We start from the raw sequence: 12,714 nt of genomic DNA on the forward strand, positions 1-12,714 counted from the left end.
CATATTTTAGCTGGCTATCAGCGTCAGAGTTTTCAGCTCTCAATTTCAGCCAAATTCAGCTTACAGCATTCACACTAGTATTATCACAAGTAACGCTATAGATTTAGTTAATTATTCTGTTAAAAAAAGTTACGGTTTTAAAGTTTTAAAATTTTAGTTTTAGAGTGTTCAATTAATGTTTATCCCGTTCGGCCCATGACCTAAGGTGTGTTTCTGATTTTGGCCCCTTGTGCGATTGAGTTTGACACCCCTGTTTTAGTGGTGTCAACCCAAAAATCTCCACGTGTGGCGCATGATCAGAGAGCTTGCAGACAGTTTCATCTGAACATCTTACCGATCTGCTCCTGGACCCATCAGCTCGAGAGTCGTCCCGGTACATGGACAGAGACACAGATCTCTCCTGATTCACCAGGTCTTTGTCCGACCTGCAAAGCACAAGAATACTTCAACAAAACACCTCAACAAAACTAACATCTGGAGGAAAGAAAACTTTTCCAAAAGTTTTTTTTTTAAATGTGTCTTTTTTTTTTGGGTACTTCAGAAACCTTCATCTTAATTTCCCTTTATTTTATGATCTTGGAAACATGCAAAGAAAATTGTTTCTAATACAAAATGCATAAGTTTAATCCCCAGAGAAATTCCACACAGACTTCTTCTCAGAACAAAATAAATGAACAAAGTTTTGGAGGATTTGCATATTTTGTATGACATATCATAGAACATACACAGCTTATTAATGAAATTTAAGATTTTGGCTTTCTTTCTACTGATCAAAAATTAGCAGGAGCCATAAAGTCATACTTTGATGCTGCCGTGCATTCGTTACAATGTATTTTTTAATAATAAATCTGAATAATGCTTCTTTTGTGGCATGAATAAAACAGAAATATGCTGCGTCTCCAGAAGCTACACACTAAACACTCTCAGTTTGCCAAATTGACAAATCTTTGAGAGTCAGCAGTGAGACTGAAAGGCTGCTGATTTTTCTGCAAAGGTTTGAACTTTGAGAAAAGTGTGAAAATGTTCATTTATTTACGAGAAAAGTGATCAAAGTTTGTATTGAGGGGCTTTAGAGCCTTAACCCTGAAGCAGTATCACCAGGTGATTTTCACCCGAGCAGAAGTATTTACATGATTTTACATGTATTGCATTTTTCATGGATCTCTGGGTAAAGTCTCACGTGTCACAGGAATGAGCAGACCAAAGGCCAAGTCTCCAGTATCATTATTTATTTTATTTTAGGATTTTCTTGTTCTTAAATTCCTAATTTTTCAGTAATTTGCAAGAATGTTTTTAGGAACTTCCTAACTTTCCGTTTTTATTTTCCTTTTTGTTACATGAACCACAGTTGGAAAAAAAAGAAAAATAGAAAAAAATGTATCATTTGTTGTTGTGTTTTGATCTAATTTTTATGAGAAATAGCTTTAATTGGGTATATTATATTGGGTAAAAATTAACTGGCATAAGTGACGGTGTAACTTTTCATTGCGAAAGTGTTCTGGTGTTAAAACGTCTTTAATATTGGCTAAATAAACGATAAAGCTGACTACTTTGGAGATTTTGCCTTTTGCCAGTTGCCGGTATTTAAAAAAAATCTGCAAAAAGGTAATTAAAAAATATATTTGAAAAGTTCCTGGCAGATGAGCTTAAATGTCAAGAACATTTTCATCAGGAGGATCATTTTAAAATCCAAACTTTCTTAGTAGGTCTCAGACAGAAAGTTCTCCTTCCCTCCTCAAACACAGGATCTCAGTCTGCTGTGATTTTCCTGACTTACTTGGAGAAGGGCAGCTTGCGTCTGGGTGGAGAAAAGATCGTGCCGGACGGTTTCTCCACCATGTTCACAATCACCGTCTGGTTGGAGCTCTTCTTCTGGGCTTTGGGTGGTTTAGTTTCCAGAACCGGGCTGGGAGCCTCCTTTGCATGCCGTGTGGCTTTCCTCTCCTGCTGACTTGGAACGGTGGATTTTGGCTGTGGGACATCTGGGATGTTCCCCTCTGAGGTGCACGTTTCTGACACCTCGGATTTGTCTTTAGTAGCCCCTGAAGAGGAGGTTCTGGAAGACTTGTCCGCTCCAGATGCATCTCTTTTTGCTTGGAGAACTCCAGGAGGTGCTTCTCGTTCTGATGCCACAGAAACGGGAGTCTCTTTGGGATCGGATCTGTCCAGGGTTTGTGCTGCCAGCAGCTCCCCCTCCTCCACCGGACTCTCCTTCTGCATACTGATCAGAACCACCACCGGCCTCCGGGACGTGGACTCTCTCCTTTTCTTCTCGGGGTTCGTTTGGTGGACCGGGCTTTGGTCGGAAGCGATGTAAAAAGTTGCCCTCTGTTCCTGGAGCTGGTTGACAGGCTCCTTCACCAGCTTTTCGTTGTGGTTGGAGTCCCGGAGCGTTTCTGCAGGGTGGTTTGAGCGGGAACCGGAGCCCCCGTCAGACTCCATCTCTTCCACGCTGACCAGCTCAAAGCTGCCATGACTCGCCGGGGATCCGTGCGGGGACGGTCTGGGATGCTCGTCTGCTTCCTTTTGGGCTCCGTCTTCAGGGAGCGAACCCCCCACGCTGGTGGTCCGGACTTTGAGGAGCTCCAGACTGAACTGAGCCTGCTCCAGCTCCCTCATGCGCCGGCTCTCTCGCTTTGATCGGTTCTTGTGGCTGCTTTCGTCCGTGCTCCGGCTTCGCTCAGAGTCCTCGTCCTTTTCTGCCTCAGCAGAGGCGGCAGACTCGAAATCTACAGACGGTTCTGCAGAAGCGCATCTGTCCCGGTCTCCCAAAGTGCTAGTGTCCTGCACTGCAGGGGGCAGATCTGGAGGTCTGCAGACTCTTTCAAGCTGCTGCTTTAAACTTTCAAACCTGTTGGGCAGCAACAAAATAAACGGTTTACTTTGTAGTTGATTTATATTCATACTTGAATGCATTGCCAATTACTATTTTAAAATCAAATCATAAAACAACCGAACAAAGAAAACATCTCACCTGAGCCGAGCCAGGTAGCCTCTGCAGGCGGCCTGCAGCTGCGTCACCGCTCTCAGCGTCTTGCCGTATCGCTTCCTCTCTCTGAACCCTCGCCACACCCTCTGAATGGTTGTAGCCGCCCATCGCCTGCGGCGGCGCTGACAACTCCTCCAGCTCCTCTGGATAACGACGGCCGAGGAGCGCCGCTGCAGGAATTTCCTGCGCTCCCTGTAACCCCTCCACGCCGCCTGAAGGCACACGGCCGCCCCCTCCTCCATACTCTGGTCAATGCTGGACTGCTTGAGGAGGCAAAGGCGCCACCACCTCTGCAGAGGAGACGGAAAACTGGTGAGGATTCCCTTTTTTTTTAGAAATCAGAATCTTTGATTTAATGAAGATTTTTCAGTTTCTTGGTCAACAATTTCAAACAACTCCTAAAAGTATCTTTGCTTATTTTTTAGTATCATTGTGCTGATCTTGCATCAGAAAATGACACTGGGATTTGTGAGATTTTTTGGAGTCGGGAACAAAAACTGAAATAACTTTTCTTTGAAGCAAAAATCACTTTTTTAAATATATTTTTTATGAGTCAAAGACATAAATTGACCTTTTTAAGCATCAAAACATTAGGAAGGTGCGGGTATATTTAAATACCCTTTTAAAACTAAACTGAAAACAAACAGTGAACCAACTATAAAGTTTTGGATTTCAATGTTGTTGTATTAGAAAACTAAACATATGTTATCCATTCTAATATGAAGACGAAAGCTTAGGTCTCACTAGTAATTTGCATCCTTTTTTTTCTGAGGCCCTCATCATGATGACACCACCGTCAATCCTGCCACATGGGTCAATCTTTTGGAGTTTTAATAGTCTTCAAAGCTGTTGTAAATTCAGAGTGATATTTGGTTTATCATCGTATAAAAACTATCAGAAGACTGTGAGGAACTTTCTGAACATTTCTCAAACCAACAACATGATTTTGTCGAGGTGGAAATTTACTTTTATCGGCGACAAATAAGATACATTTGTCCAGATGTTCTTTTCCCACAACTTTAAACTAAAACTGTTTTTATGCATGGTGAACTGTAGACTATATAGTATATAGCTTCAAAGGCTGTAATAATAAGGAGTAAGACTTCAAAAAACTTTAGTTATTGCAGAATAATTAAAGAAAACCCTCAACTGATGTCTAAAAGCAATCAAACCTCCTTTTAAGTTGCTGTTGAAGAAACCGTGATGAACTCATGACGCTCTTGCAGCAGTAATGGAATCTCACCTGGATGGTGCCGGCCGCTCGCCGCATGTTCACAAAGTGCTTCCTCTCCAGAACGGCTCGGAAGCGGCGCTGGAGCATGACGATCCGCCGCAGCACCTCCTGATGCAGGAGCGTCTGGAGGCGCTGGCGCTCCACCTCCCGCAGGAACACCTGCATCCCGAGGGACGGATGAGTGCAACCTTCAACCCAACAAAACCCTGCAGACTCGTTACCAGAACTTACCTTTGTGTTGCCCACTTGATAGCCTGCGGGCGGGATGTGGATCCGCCGGAAGAACTCCCTGATTCCTGACTTTGTTGGAGTCGTTCCTCGAGGCATCAGTACATAAAAGTGACGAACAAACTCCTGAGAAAAGACGCAAGTGTGATCAATCTGAGGGGTAGAAAAAGCTGGGAGTTTGAGCTAAAAAAAATAAAGATAATAAAGATAACAGCGAGACCGTAACCCTCAACATTTGGATTAAGGTTTACCTGGAAGGTGAACTTGCTGCTGTATCCCGACTGGCGGATCCGGACGGTTTCCAGCATTCCCGTGTACCGCAGCTGTCTGAGCACCAGACTGTCGCTGAACCGCAGTGGCAGCTTTGACAAAACAGAAACAGGAACATAAGAACCATCAAGAGAAGCTGCATTAAGCAGACAATTCTTCTGAAAGAAAAATAAAAACTACCTTCTCTGCATTGGAGCGGATGCACTTTACAAAGTACGGCTCTGACTGGTCTAGAGTCTCCATCAGCTTGTTGAGTGAAGCCTGCACAAACCAGGAAAACTCCTTTTTACTGAAGCAAAACCAAACTTCTATGTGCAATTTAGGAATCTTTGTTGTAGTTCTACAACTCCTCCAGCAGAGGGCAGCAGCGAGCTAACCTGGAACTGAGCGCTGATGCTAGGTGGCTTTTTCTTCTTGTGCAGGTGAAGCAGCGACTTGGTGATGCGATCGTGGAGCGTCACACCGCTCAGGTATCGCAGAGATTTCACATTCAACAAATTCTGAAAAAAATACAAAATTATAAATGTTGCTCTAGTGCTCCCTGAGAAGGTCAAAGATGATAAGTTCTCACCTTGGGAAGGGTTGGTTTGTTTTTGCAGTTTTTGTTTCTCCTAAATATGAAACAGCAGTTAGGCCAGAATGCAACAAAAAAATAAATAAATGAATATCAAAAGCATGTGTGTGTAACTCACAATAAGATGCCCTGGGCTCTCTCCAGGAGCTTGCTGTTAGCAGAATTTAAAAAGATCCCGTCTTCTTCCAGGGCGGGGCTGCCTGATGGAGGAACGTGGCTCAATCTGGAGCTACGACCATTACACCCGACGCTGTAGCCATCCCTGCAGAGAAGAAGGTAGGTCCAGTTCCTAAGGTTAATTTTGCTTTTCCTTCCTGATCTTACGTTGACAGTAAATCTCGTTCATCCAGCTGAAGCTGAATCACGGCATCTGGACTTCTAGTCTTCTTTCTTTGATCCTGATCTTATCCCAAACTCACCAGCTGGCTTTCTCATTCAGAGCGTTGGTGCCTTGAAGATCTGATAGAGGCGTTCGAGGATTCTTTCTTGTGATGCCTGGGAGGCAAGAAAGATAAAAGAAAAAAAATGAGTTTGTATCTTTTTTTTTCTTTTTACTTAAAACGTCAACATTGTCTTATCTTTGCTGCTTAATCCTGTGAACAACCTAATCTAAACCAGTGTGAGCCAACACTATATAGGACACTTCTCTTCAAAAAACTCCATTAAGCTGGTTTTCCTTTCAAGAAATGGTTCTAAACTCCATATTTACATGGGGAAAAATGATTTTTAGCCTCAAACTCTCACACTTGAACCAAAACTCAACGTTTCTCCTTAGAATTGCGACATCCACAGATGAGTATAATCTAAGGCGAGCAACATCCTCTTGCTTGAGGACCGGCTAGTGACCAGATAATAGTCAGGTTTCTAGAACTTAACCGGGACTAGAAAATTTAGTCTGACCAAAACATCTTTCAAACACCACTTCCATTCTCAATTTTTTCACTAGCCCTCCTCCCTTTATTTCCCTAAAAACCCCCCAAAAAGGTTGAATAACAGAACCCAGGGTCGACAAGCATCTCTGTGTGGTGCGTTCACTGAGCTCTGGACATTAGCGGACCCAAAGAGCCACTCAGCTCAACTCGGTCCGCTTCCATACCTTTTTTTCATTTTTCTACCATCTGCAGCAAAGCAAAGCAGTTTTTGAGAGAAAATATAAAAAATATCAAAATGAATCAGTTATAAATGGATGGGTTCTTCTGGTGCTCGACACCTTCATTGACCCAGGGTTCTGTTAGTTTTGTCATTCGACCTGTTGTTTGGGGCTTTAGGGAAATAAAGGGAGAGGGGGGAGGGTGCATGAGACAGGATTAAGACATTTGAGGATCCATTAATAAAAACAGACTTTTAGGGAGTGTTTTCTTCTGCTGTTTTTTTTTTTTGTTAACCCAAAATAAAGAGACTTAAAAGAGGTTAAGTCTTGGAGTCTCAGTGAGGGAAAAGTAAAGAGGGACGCTCCAGTCTATTATTCATTATCTTGTTATCATGACAAAACAATATAAAATAAATGAATAAAAAAAAGTAGGGCAGGTCTTTTTTTAGGCTTACGTACCTAAAATTATTATTTACATTTTATCTATAGGAGATAGAATAGTTTCAGGGTTCCCAACAAGTTTTTATAACAGATTAGTTCATAACTACAGCTTCCCCTCCTGTCACATCAATATCTATGAAACTGGGGCTTTATTTTTTAGTCAGAGTTCACTGTTTTCTCATTCAACTCAACCAATTTATTAGTTGTTCCAGAGCACAGAATTATTCCCATAATGCCGTTCTCCTGTCAAACCTCATTCAGGACATAAATCACTTTTAATGTATATGGTTGCTTTGCATTAATTATGAATGACAAAATGATGTGGAGGAGTCAAACAATTCAAGCTCTCTTTAGCTGGGAACTGTTAACTCTATGATGAACACACACATATGGACACACAAATGTACACACAAACGAGCACAAAAAGCAGCAACGGAAACTCAAAAATGCGCCAGTCCCATGGTTGACCTGTGGGACCCCTCATGTGCTTGCAGTCATGAGATTTACTGTGAATTTTATCAATGATTTAAACTGCAGTCGGGCCTGATTTACATTAACGCCTCTGAGAAAACTAAAGAAGAACAGAAATGTGCAGGAATTCCAAAGAAAACATTTGTTTCTCTAAATCAATTACTGATTAATGAGCGATCTTCCATCACATGCACAAGAGAACAGGCTATCGTACAGAAATCATTGAGAAAATCTAAATATAAATCTAATCCGAGTTCAATGAAAAATAATTGTTATAATGCAGTAAACTATTTTATTCTCTGAGCATACAGAAGATAAAGATGTAAACAAAAAGCACAACAAGCAAACTCTGCTTTATAAAAACCTTTCAAAATAAAGGCAATCCATAAACCTAATTTCAAGTACAACATAAAAAAATAAAGTATTTTCTGAATAAACTAGGGTTTTTATTTTTGACTAAACATTGTTTTCTGCTATCAAAAGAGCAACTAAACAAAACGAACCAGCCTTTAAAAAAATTGAGAATGTTCTATCCAGATGCAGGATAATGAGTGGAAACGTCTTATTGGTGGATGTGAAACACATCCTTTGAGAATAATGTGTGAAACTGTTCCTAAAAACGGACCGATTTAGCTGAATTTTCTTCATCCCTTTCCAGTGTGATGACTTACTGTATTTCTCATCTTTACATCTCTGAAGGATCTCAAGGCTCCTCTGGTGAACCGGGTGGTGAAGGAAACTGAAGCTGTCGACGGTTTTGGCAACGGGACAGGGAACTGCCGAGTCATTCCCTGCAGCAAAATGAGGGAGACAAGAAGAAATACTTGACTTTTTTTCTTATATTAAAGAAATGTTCTCATAAAAGGGGTTTTCATAGTTTTTTGAATGCTTTAAATTAACTTTGTTTCAGACTTTTTAGCCCATAGTAATAGTTAAAAGAAAGAAGTGTATATTATTCAATTATCTGACTAACATTTGTTAATTTCCTGTTCAATTCAGCAAACTTTCATGACCTCATTTGGACCAGCTGCCTTGTTTTCTGCAGAAGGGCCCTCACCCGTTTTTTTGTGAGTGTGCCTTCTCCCAGCCTCCCTGAACGCAACGAGGGCCCTGAAGTACGCCCGCAGCACGGCCCAGCGGAAGGTCGCCACGGGGTCGATTCCCATCAGGCCGCAGATGAAGGCGTTCTTGCTGCTCTTCAGCAAAGCCACGATGTCGGGCCGCATGTGGTCGGTGTTCTTCTCCCGAAAGTCCTGAGGAATGTGAGGAGAGCGACACGTTCAGCAAGTCTTTCAGAGCTAGGAATTTATCTCTAGGAGCGCACAAATCCCTCTTAGCCGTTTGTCTTGTAACTCTAATAAACGGCTCCAAACTCAAGGAAATATTTCTTATAATTTTGTTGCAAAACACGGCAACAGTTAGGACTGATATGACTCCTGATGAAAAATGCTGCTTTCTCTGCTTCGGTTTGAGAGTTTTCTACATTGGAATGAATGTCTGAACCAAAAACACTTTGGATAACAGAGCCATGAACTATAAACCCTTCAAAGCATTTCTCTCGATGGGATCAAACCAGCGAGGTGTTCGGGGTCATTTCACGACTTCCCCACCTCCACAAAGAGCAGCTGTTCCAGATCAATATCAGTCCAGCAGCAGTGGACTCCGTCCAGCGCATGTGCTTCTTATCTGAGCGATGACGGGAGAGACAGAATTAGAACTGCAAATGTCCTGCTGCTGGTTTCCTTCACCCAACATCTGTTTAGCCTAAGTCCAAACTATTAGAAGCTCAGGAGGATCACAGAGTGCTCTCTCCAGATCCATGTTCTCAGTATGAGTGTGATTGACACACCACAGACCAGCGTGGGTGTAGCAGTGTTTGGGTTTATAGTCAAAAGCAGAGGAGGCTGATGATCCAAACCTTAAAGACTCACAGAAAGGATTAGAGCTGATTTGCTGTTGATTTCATAAACTCATGAAGCAGATATGTGACGCAAACTGACATGGAGGGATCATTGATGCTTTAAAGGTCAACAAAAAGGTGAGGAATAGCCTGATGAAGGAACAGAATGAAAGGAAACAGAAGAAGCACTTCATTTTATACATTTGAAGGTGTTTATTTGAGTAAAAATGCAGTTAATATTCACTATGCCACCAAAAATAAAGAAAAGCTACTTTTGCCAAAGACCTGCAAAGGTCATCCCTCATTGAGACTTTGTATTGAAGTTCCACTCTTTCTCAGAGTTCTCAGTCATCTTTTAGTTATGATTATGTTGTTTTTAGGTAAAAATCACAAAAATCTGTGTTGTTTTCTAGGACAGTTTCTTCAGAGTGGCAGTAGTTTGTTAGAAATTTGGTGCAGAGCAACCCCACTCCCTCTTCCCCTCCCTCTCTTGAGCAGTTATTTAACTGTTCAGTTTGAGCCAGATGCCAGCTTGGACTTTAATGGATCTATTTGTCTGCAAGAAGATGCATCAGAATAGAGCAGAGCTTGTGGAGCTTTTTCGACGTCACAAATAAGCTATTTTTCAAATAGCTTTTCACAACAATTTGAATAAATAAATCCTCAGAAATGCCTTTTTGAGCCTAATTTTCTTTTTATATGTCCTCCATCATCTGAAAAATGACACAAGAACATGTTAAAAACACAATTTATATTAGAGTGGGTCTTTAAAGCGACGAATCCCAGTTTAAAGAAGTAAATTCAGCTTTAAAATCGGCTAACAAACCTCCATGAATATGAGAGCCAATATAAATCCTGCTTCCAGTTAGAGTCACTAAAGATGCGTATTTGCTTCATAAACTTGTTTCTAATATTTGCTCTGGAAAATGTAAAGAAAAGTGCAGTTTGTTCGCTGTAATCGTTATGTTGCTTCTGATGGGATAGTTCATTTCATCACAACAAAGCATAGTTTGATTTAGGTGAAAAATAAAAAAATACACAAATAAATTAATGTTCTTATGATGCATTTTTTAAACTAAATGATAAATGATTTTAACATGTCATCACAAAACTACATCTTTTCCTTTCTTCTTCTGTACATGATTATGTTTCATAAGTTCAATTAAATTTGCATTTTGAAAATATATTCTGATAAATCGACAGAAGAACTAAGAGATGAATGGCACCTGTGGACATTTTTTATTAAATATTTAGCAGAAGTGATTACATTTTACTTAATAAATTAAACTTAAAATTGATTTCATTGAGTTTATTGTCCAAAATGAATTAGTCTGAATTTGTTCTACAAAAAATCTTTGGTAAAATGAAATCCAGCTTTGGGCAAGTGTCTTCCAGAGCATCATGTGAGGAAGTGGAGTCTGTCTGTGGACTGCTCACCTTGATGCCGTACTTGACTTTGCCGGCGTAGTGTCTGATGATGAAGGCGGGCTCCATGACGGCTGGAAACTCGATGTAGCTGTTCCCTTCATGCTGCCGTTTGAACTTATCCAGCAGGGTTTGATTGGAGGCTTGAGGAAAACTGAAAAGACATAAATAAAACAGGTTTCATTACAAATCACATTGTTGGACCAAAACATTTAATCGTTCGAGTTAACCCAGTTAGCATAAAAACAGCTAGATGTTTTGCTGCAGTTTGTACAGTCTTTGATCTGTGATTTTTGTTGTGGATCCACATTCCCAGAGGTTCATATAATCTCGCCCACAAACTGCTTGCTGGATCATATCTGTGGGGGTCCTAAAGCTCTGTGCGGCTGCAGTAGCGCTGACTCCCTCCCCCATCTTTAGTAACCTAATCCATCCCTCCAGAGGCCCTGCAGCCTCGCTAGCTCCAATAGCTGTAAATGATGGGATGTGAAGGCGTCTTCTTTTCCTGCACTCATTAAACATCACTCTCCTTCAAACGGCAGCATCAAAACCTGCACTCCACGCCTTTATCTCACAGCACACCTGTGGAAATGTGCATGAGTTCCTGCTCTTCAATCTTAAATTGTCCTGCAAACCACCGACATGTTCCACACATTTACAGGTTGATCTATTTTTCATCCACCCGTAAGGGTAGCTGTCACAAAAGCATTAGAAGTATCAGCAGATCCTTCAGGCTCATCGGCTGCTGTCATGAAGGAAATGAATAGAAAGGCTGATTGCTGCTGCTGCCTTGGATGGATTTACACTTCAGGAGTTCCTCACTCCACCACTAGAGGGCTGTGCACACACATTGTCCAGGTGCATCAGTGGAAAGGATGTACACAAACCAGCAGGTAAAATAAACATGGCCATCAAGTGGGAAAAGGCAACAACCTTACTGTATTATTGGAATTTTAGGATAACTAAAGCCACTACAAGACCAAGAAAAAATAATTTGTTAAATATTTTAAAACCTTATTTTATTGATGTCTTCTGCAGTTATAGATTCGCAAAAATGCTTATTTTGTGGATCTTTTCTTTTCTATTCTCCTAAGCCTTCACATAGAGGTCAATGTGTTCATTAGGACATCTCAACATGTTTGGCTTCACTGCTTTGACTCGTTTGAACTCTTAAGAACCAGTACGTCATTAGAATCCATCTCAGGACCGGCATGTTCCTGAACATGTGCAGCAGCTGGGACAGTAAACCAGTCGTTCTGCACGTTTATGATCAACTAAACAAGCCAAAAGACTCATCTAAGATCTCCCTCCAGACGTGTGTTTCATCACAGAGGAGGTACCCCAAGCTTTTCATGGAAAAAAACTGTGTTTTTATGAAACACGTGTTTGATTTTGAGCTCCAGAGGATGCAGCAAGGCTGCTAAATCACGCAGAATAAAAGAAGACGGCTGGTTTAACGGCCATCTGGTAACCATAAAAACAAGACGAGGCGTCTCTGGGGCAGAGAGGCGTCTGTAGGTGGCGTACTTGCACTCCTCGTCCAGCAGATGGAACAGAGCGGTGGGTTTCTTGCTGATGAGGTTGAGGCAGCCGCTGTTGTCGATGTAGTCGATGTTGTGCCAGGTGATCCCCTCTGCCCTGTACTCCTCCTGCAAGGACAAACCAGCCCGCATGAGATTAAGTGTTCTCCATCAAGATTTGGTTTATCAGCTCCTGCTTCGGTTGGCACTGAGGTACTAGTTCTTTTGACCCAGACCTCTTTCACAGCAGACTTGTTTTCCAGACTAGGCCTCGTCTGATTGCATCTGGAGTTTTACTATGATAACAAAACAGTAAAGTGTGGTTCACAAAGTTTTATACTGGTGCATACTTTCCATGAGATCAGCGCAAAGGTTCAAGGAGTGAATCACAGCATGAAAACAGCCGGCTGCTTCAGAAGTGACAGAACAAAAACGGGGTGGTCGTTGGTGTGCTATCTATGGATCTGAGGACCAATGACAGCTGAGAGGCAGAGCCTGCGTGGCACGGCGTCCCCGGGCGCAAAACCAGCGATTACACCTCAAGCAGCTGGGATAAAACTGTGGAAAAACAT

At 41.7% G+C, this 12,714-nt stretch overlaps 1 protein-coding gene and 1 long non-coding RNA gene across 7 annotated transcripts in view; one reads left to right on the plus strand and one right to left on the minus strand.

Moving 5' to 3' along the window:
- LOC112141239 (unconventional myosin-IXAa) overlaps positions 1-12,714 on the minus strand; it is a 132,221-nt gene that overhangs the window by 16,338 nt on the left and 103,169 nt on the right. For all 6 annotated transcript variants that reach the window (XM_024264336.1, XM_036212248.1, XM_036212247.1 and 3 more), the window contains 15 exons: positions 12,150-12,271; positions 10,635-10,776; positions 8,355-8,550; positions 7,969-8,088; positions 5,715-5,790; positions 5,414-5,557; positions 5,293-5,332; positions 5,099-5,221; positions 4,902-4,982; positions 4,703-4,813; positions 4,455-4,577; positions 4,233-4,382; positions 2,975-3,279; positions 1,778-2,851; positions 335-425 (listed from right to left, as the gene is read on the minus strand). In XM_024264336.1, the coding sequence (XP_024120104.1) occupies positions 335-425; positions 1,778-2,851; positions 2,975-3,279; positions 4,233-4,382; positions 4,455-4,577; positions 4,703-4,813; positions 4,902-4,982; positions 5,099-5,221; positions 5,293-5,332; positions 5,414-5,557; positions 5,715-5,790; positions 7,969-8,088; positions 8,355-8,550; positions 10,635-10,776; positions 12,150-12,271 (2,898 nt within the window). The remainder of the gene's footprint in view (positions 1-334; positions 426-1,777; positions 2,852-2,974; positions 3,280-4,232; positions 4,383-4,454; positions 4,578-4,702; positions 4,814-4,901; positions 4,983-5,098; positions 5,222-5,292; positions 5,333-5,413; positions 5,558-5,714; positions 5,791-7,968; positions 8,089-8,354; positions 8,551-10,634; positions 10,777-12,149; positions 12,272-12,714) is intronic.
- The window catches only part of LOC118598831, a 5,666-nt gene continuing 5,192 nt past the window's right edge, over positions 12,241-12,714 (plus strand). The window contains exon 1 of the long non-coding RNA XR_004948005.1: positions 12,241-12,355. This is a non-coding gene — a long non-coding RNA (uncharacterized LOC118598831). The remainder of the gene's footprint in view (positions 12,356-12,714) is intronic.

Source organism: Oryzias melastigma, linkage group LG6, assembly GCF_002922805.2.
Source record: "Oryzias melastigma strain HK-1 linkage group LG6, ASM292280v2, whole genome shotgun sequence".
Lineage (NCBI taxonomy): Eukaryota > Metazoa > Chordata > Actinopteri > Beloniformes > Adrianichthyidae > Oryzias > Oryzias melastigma.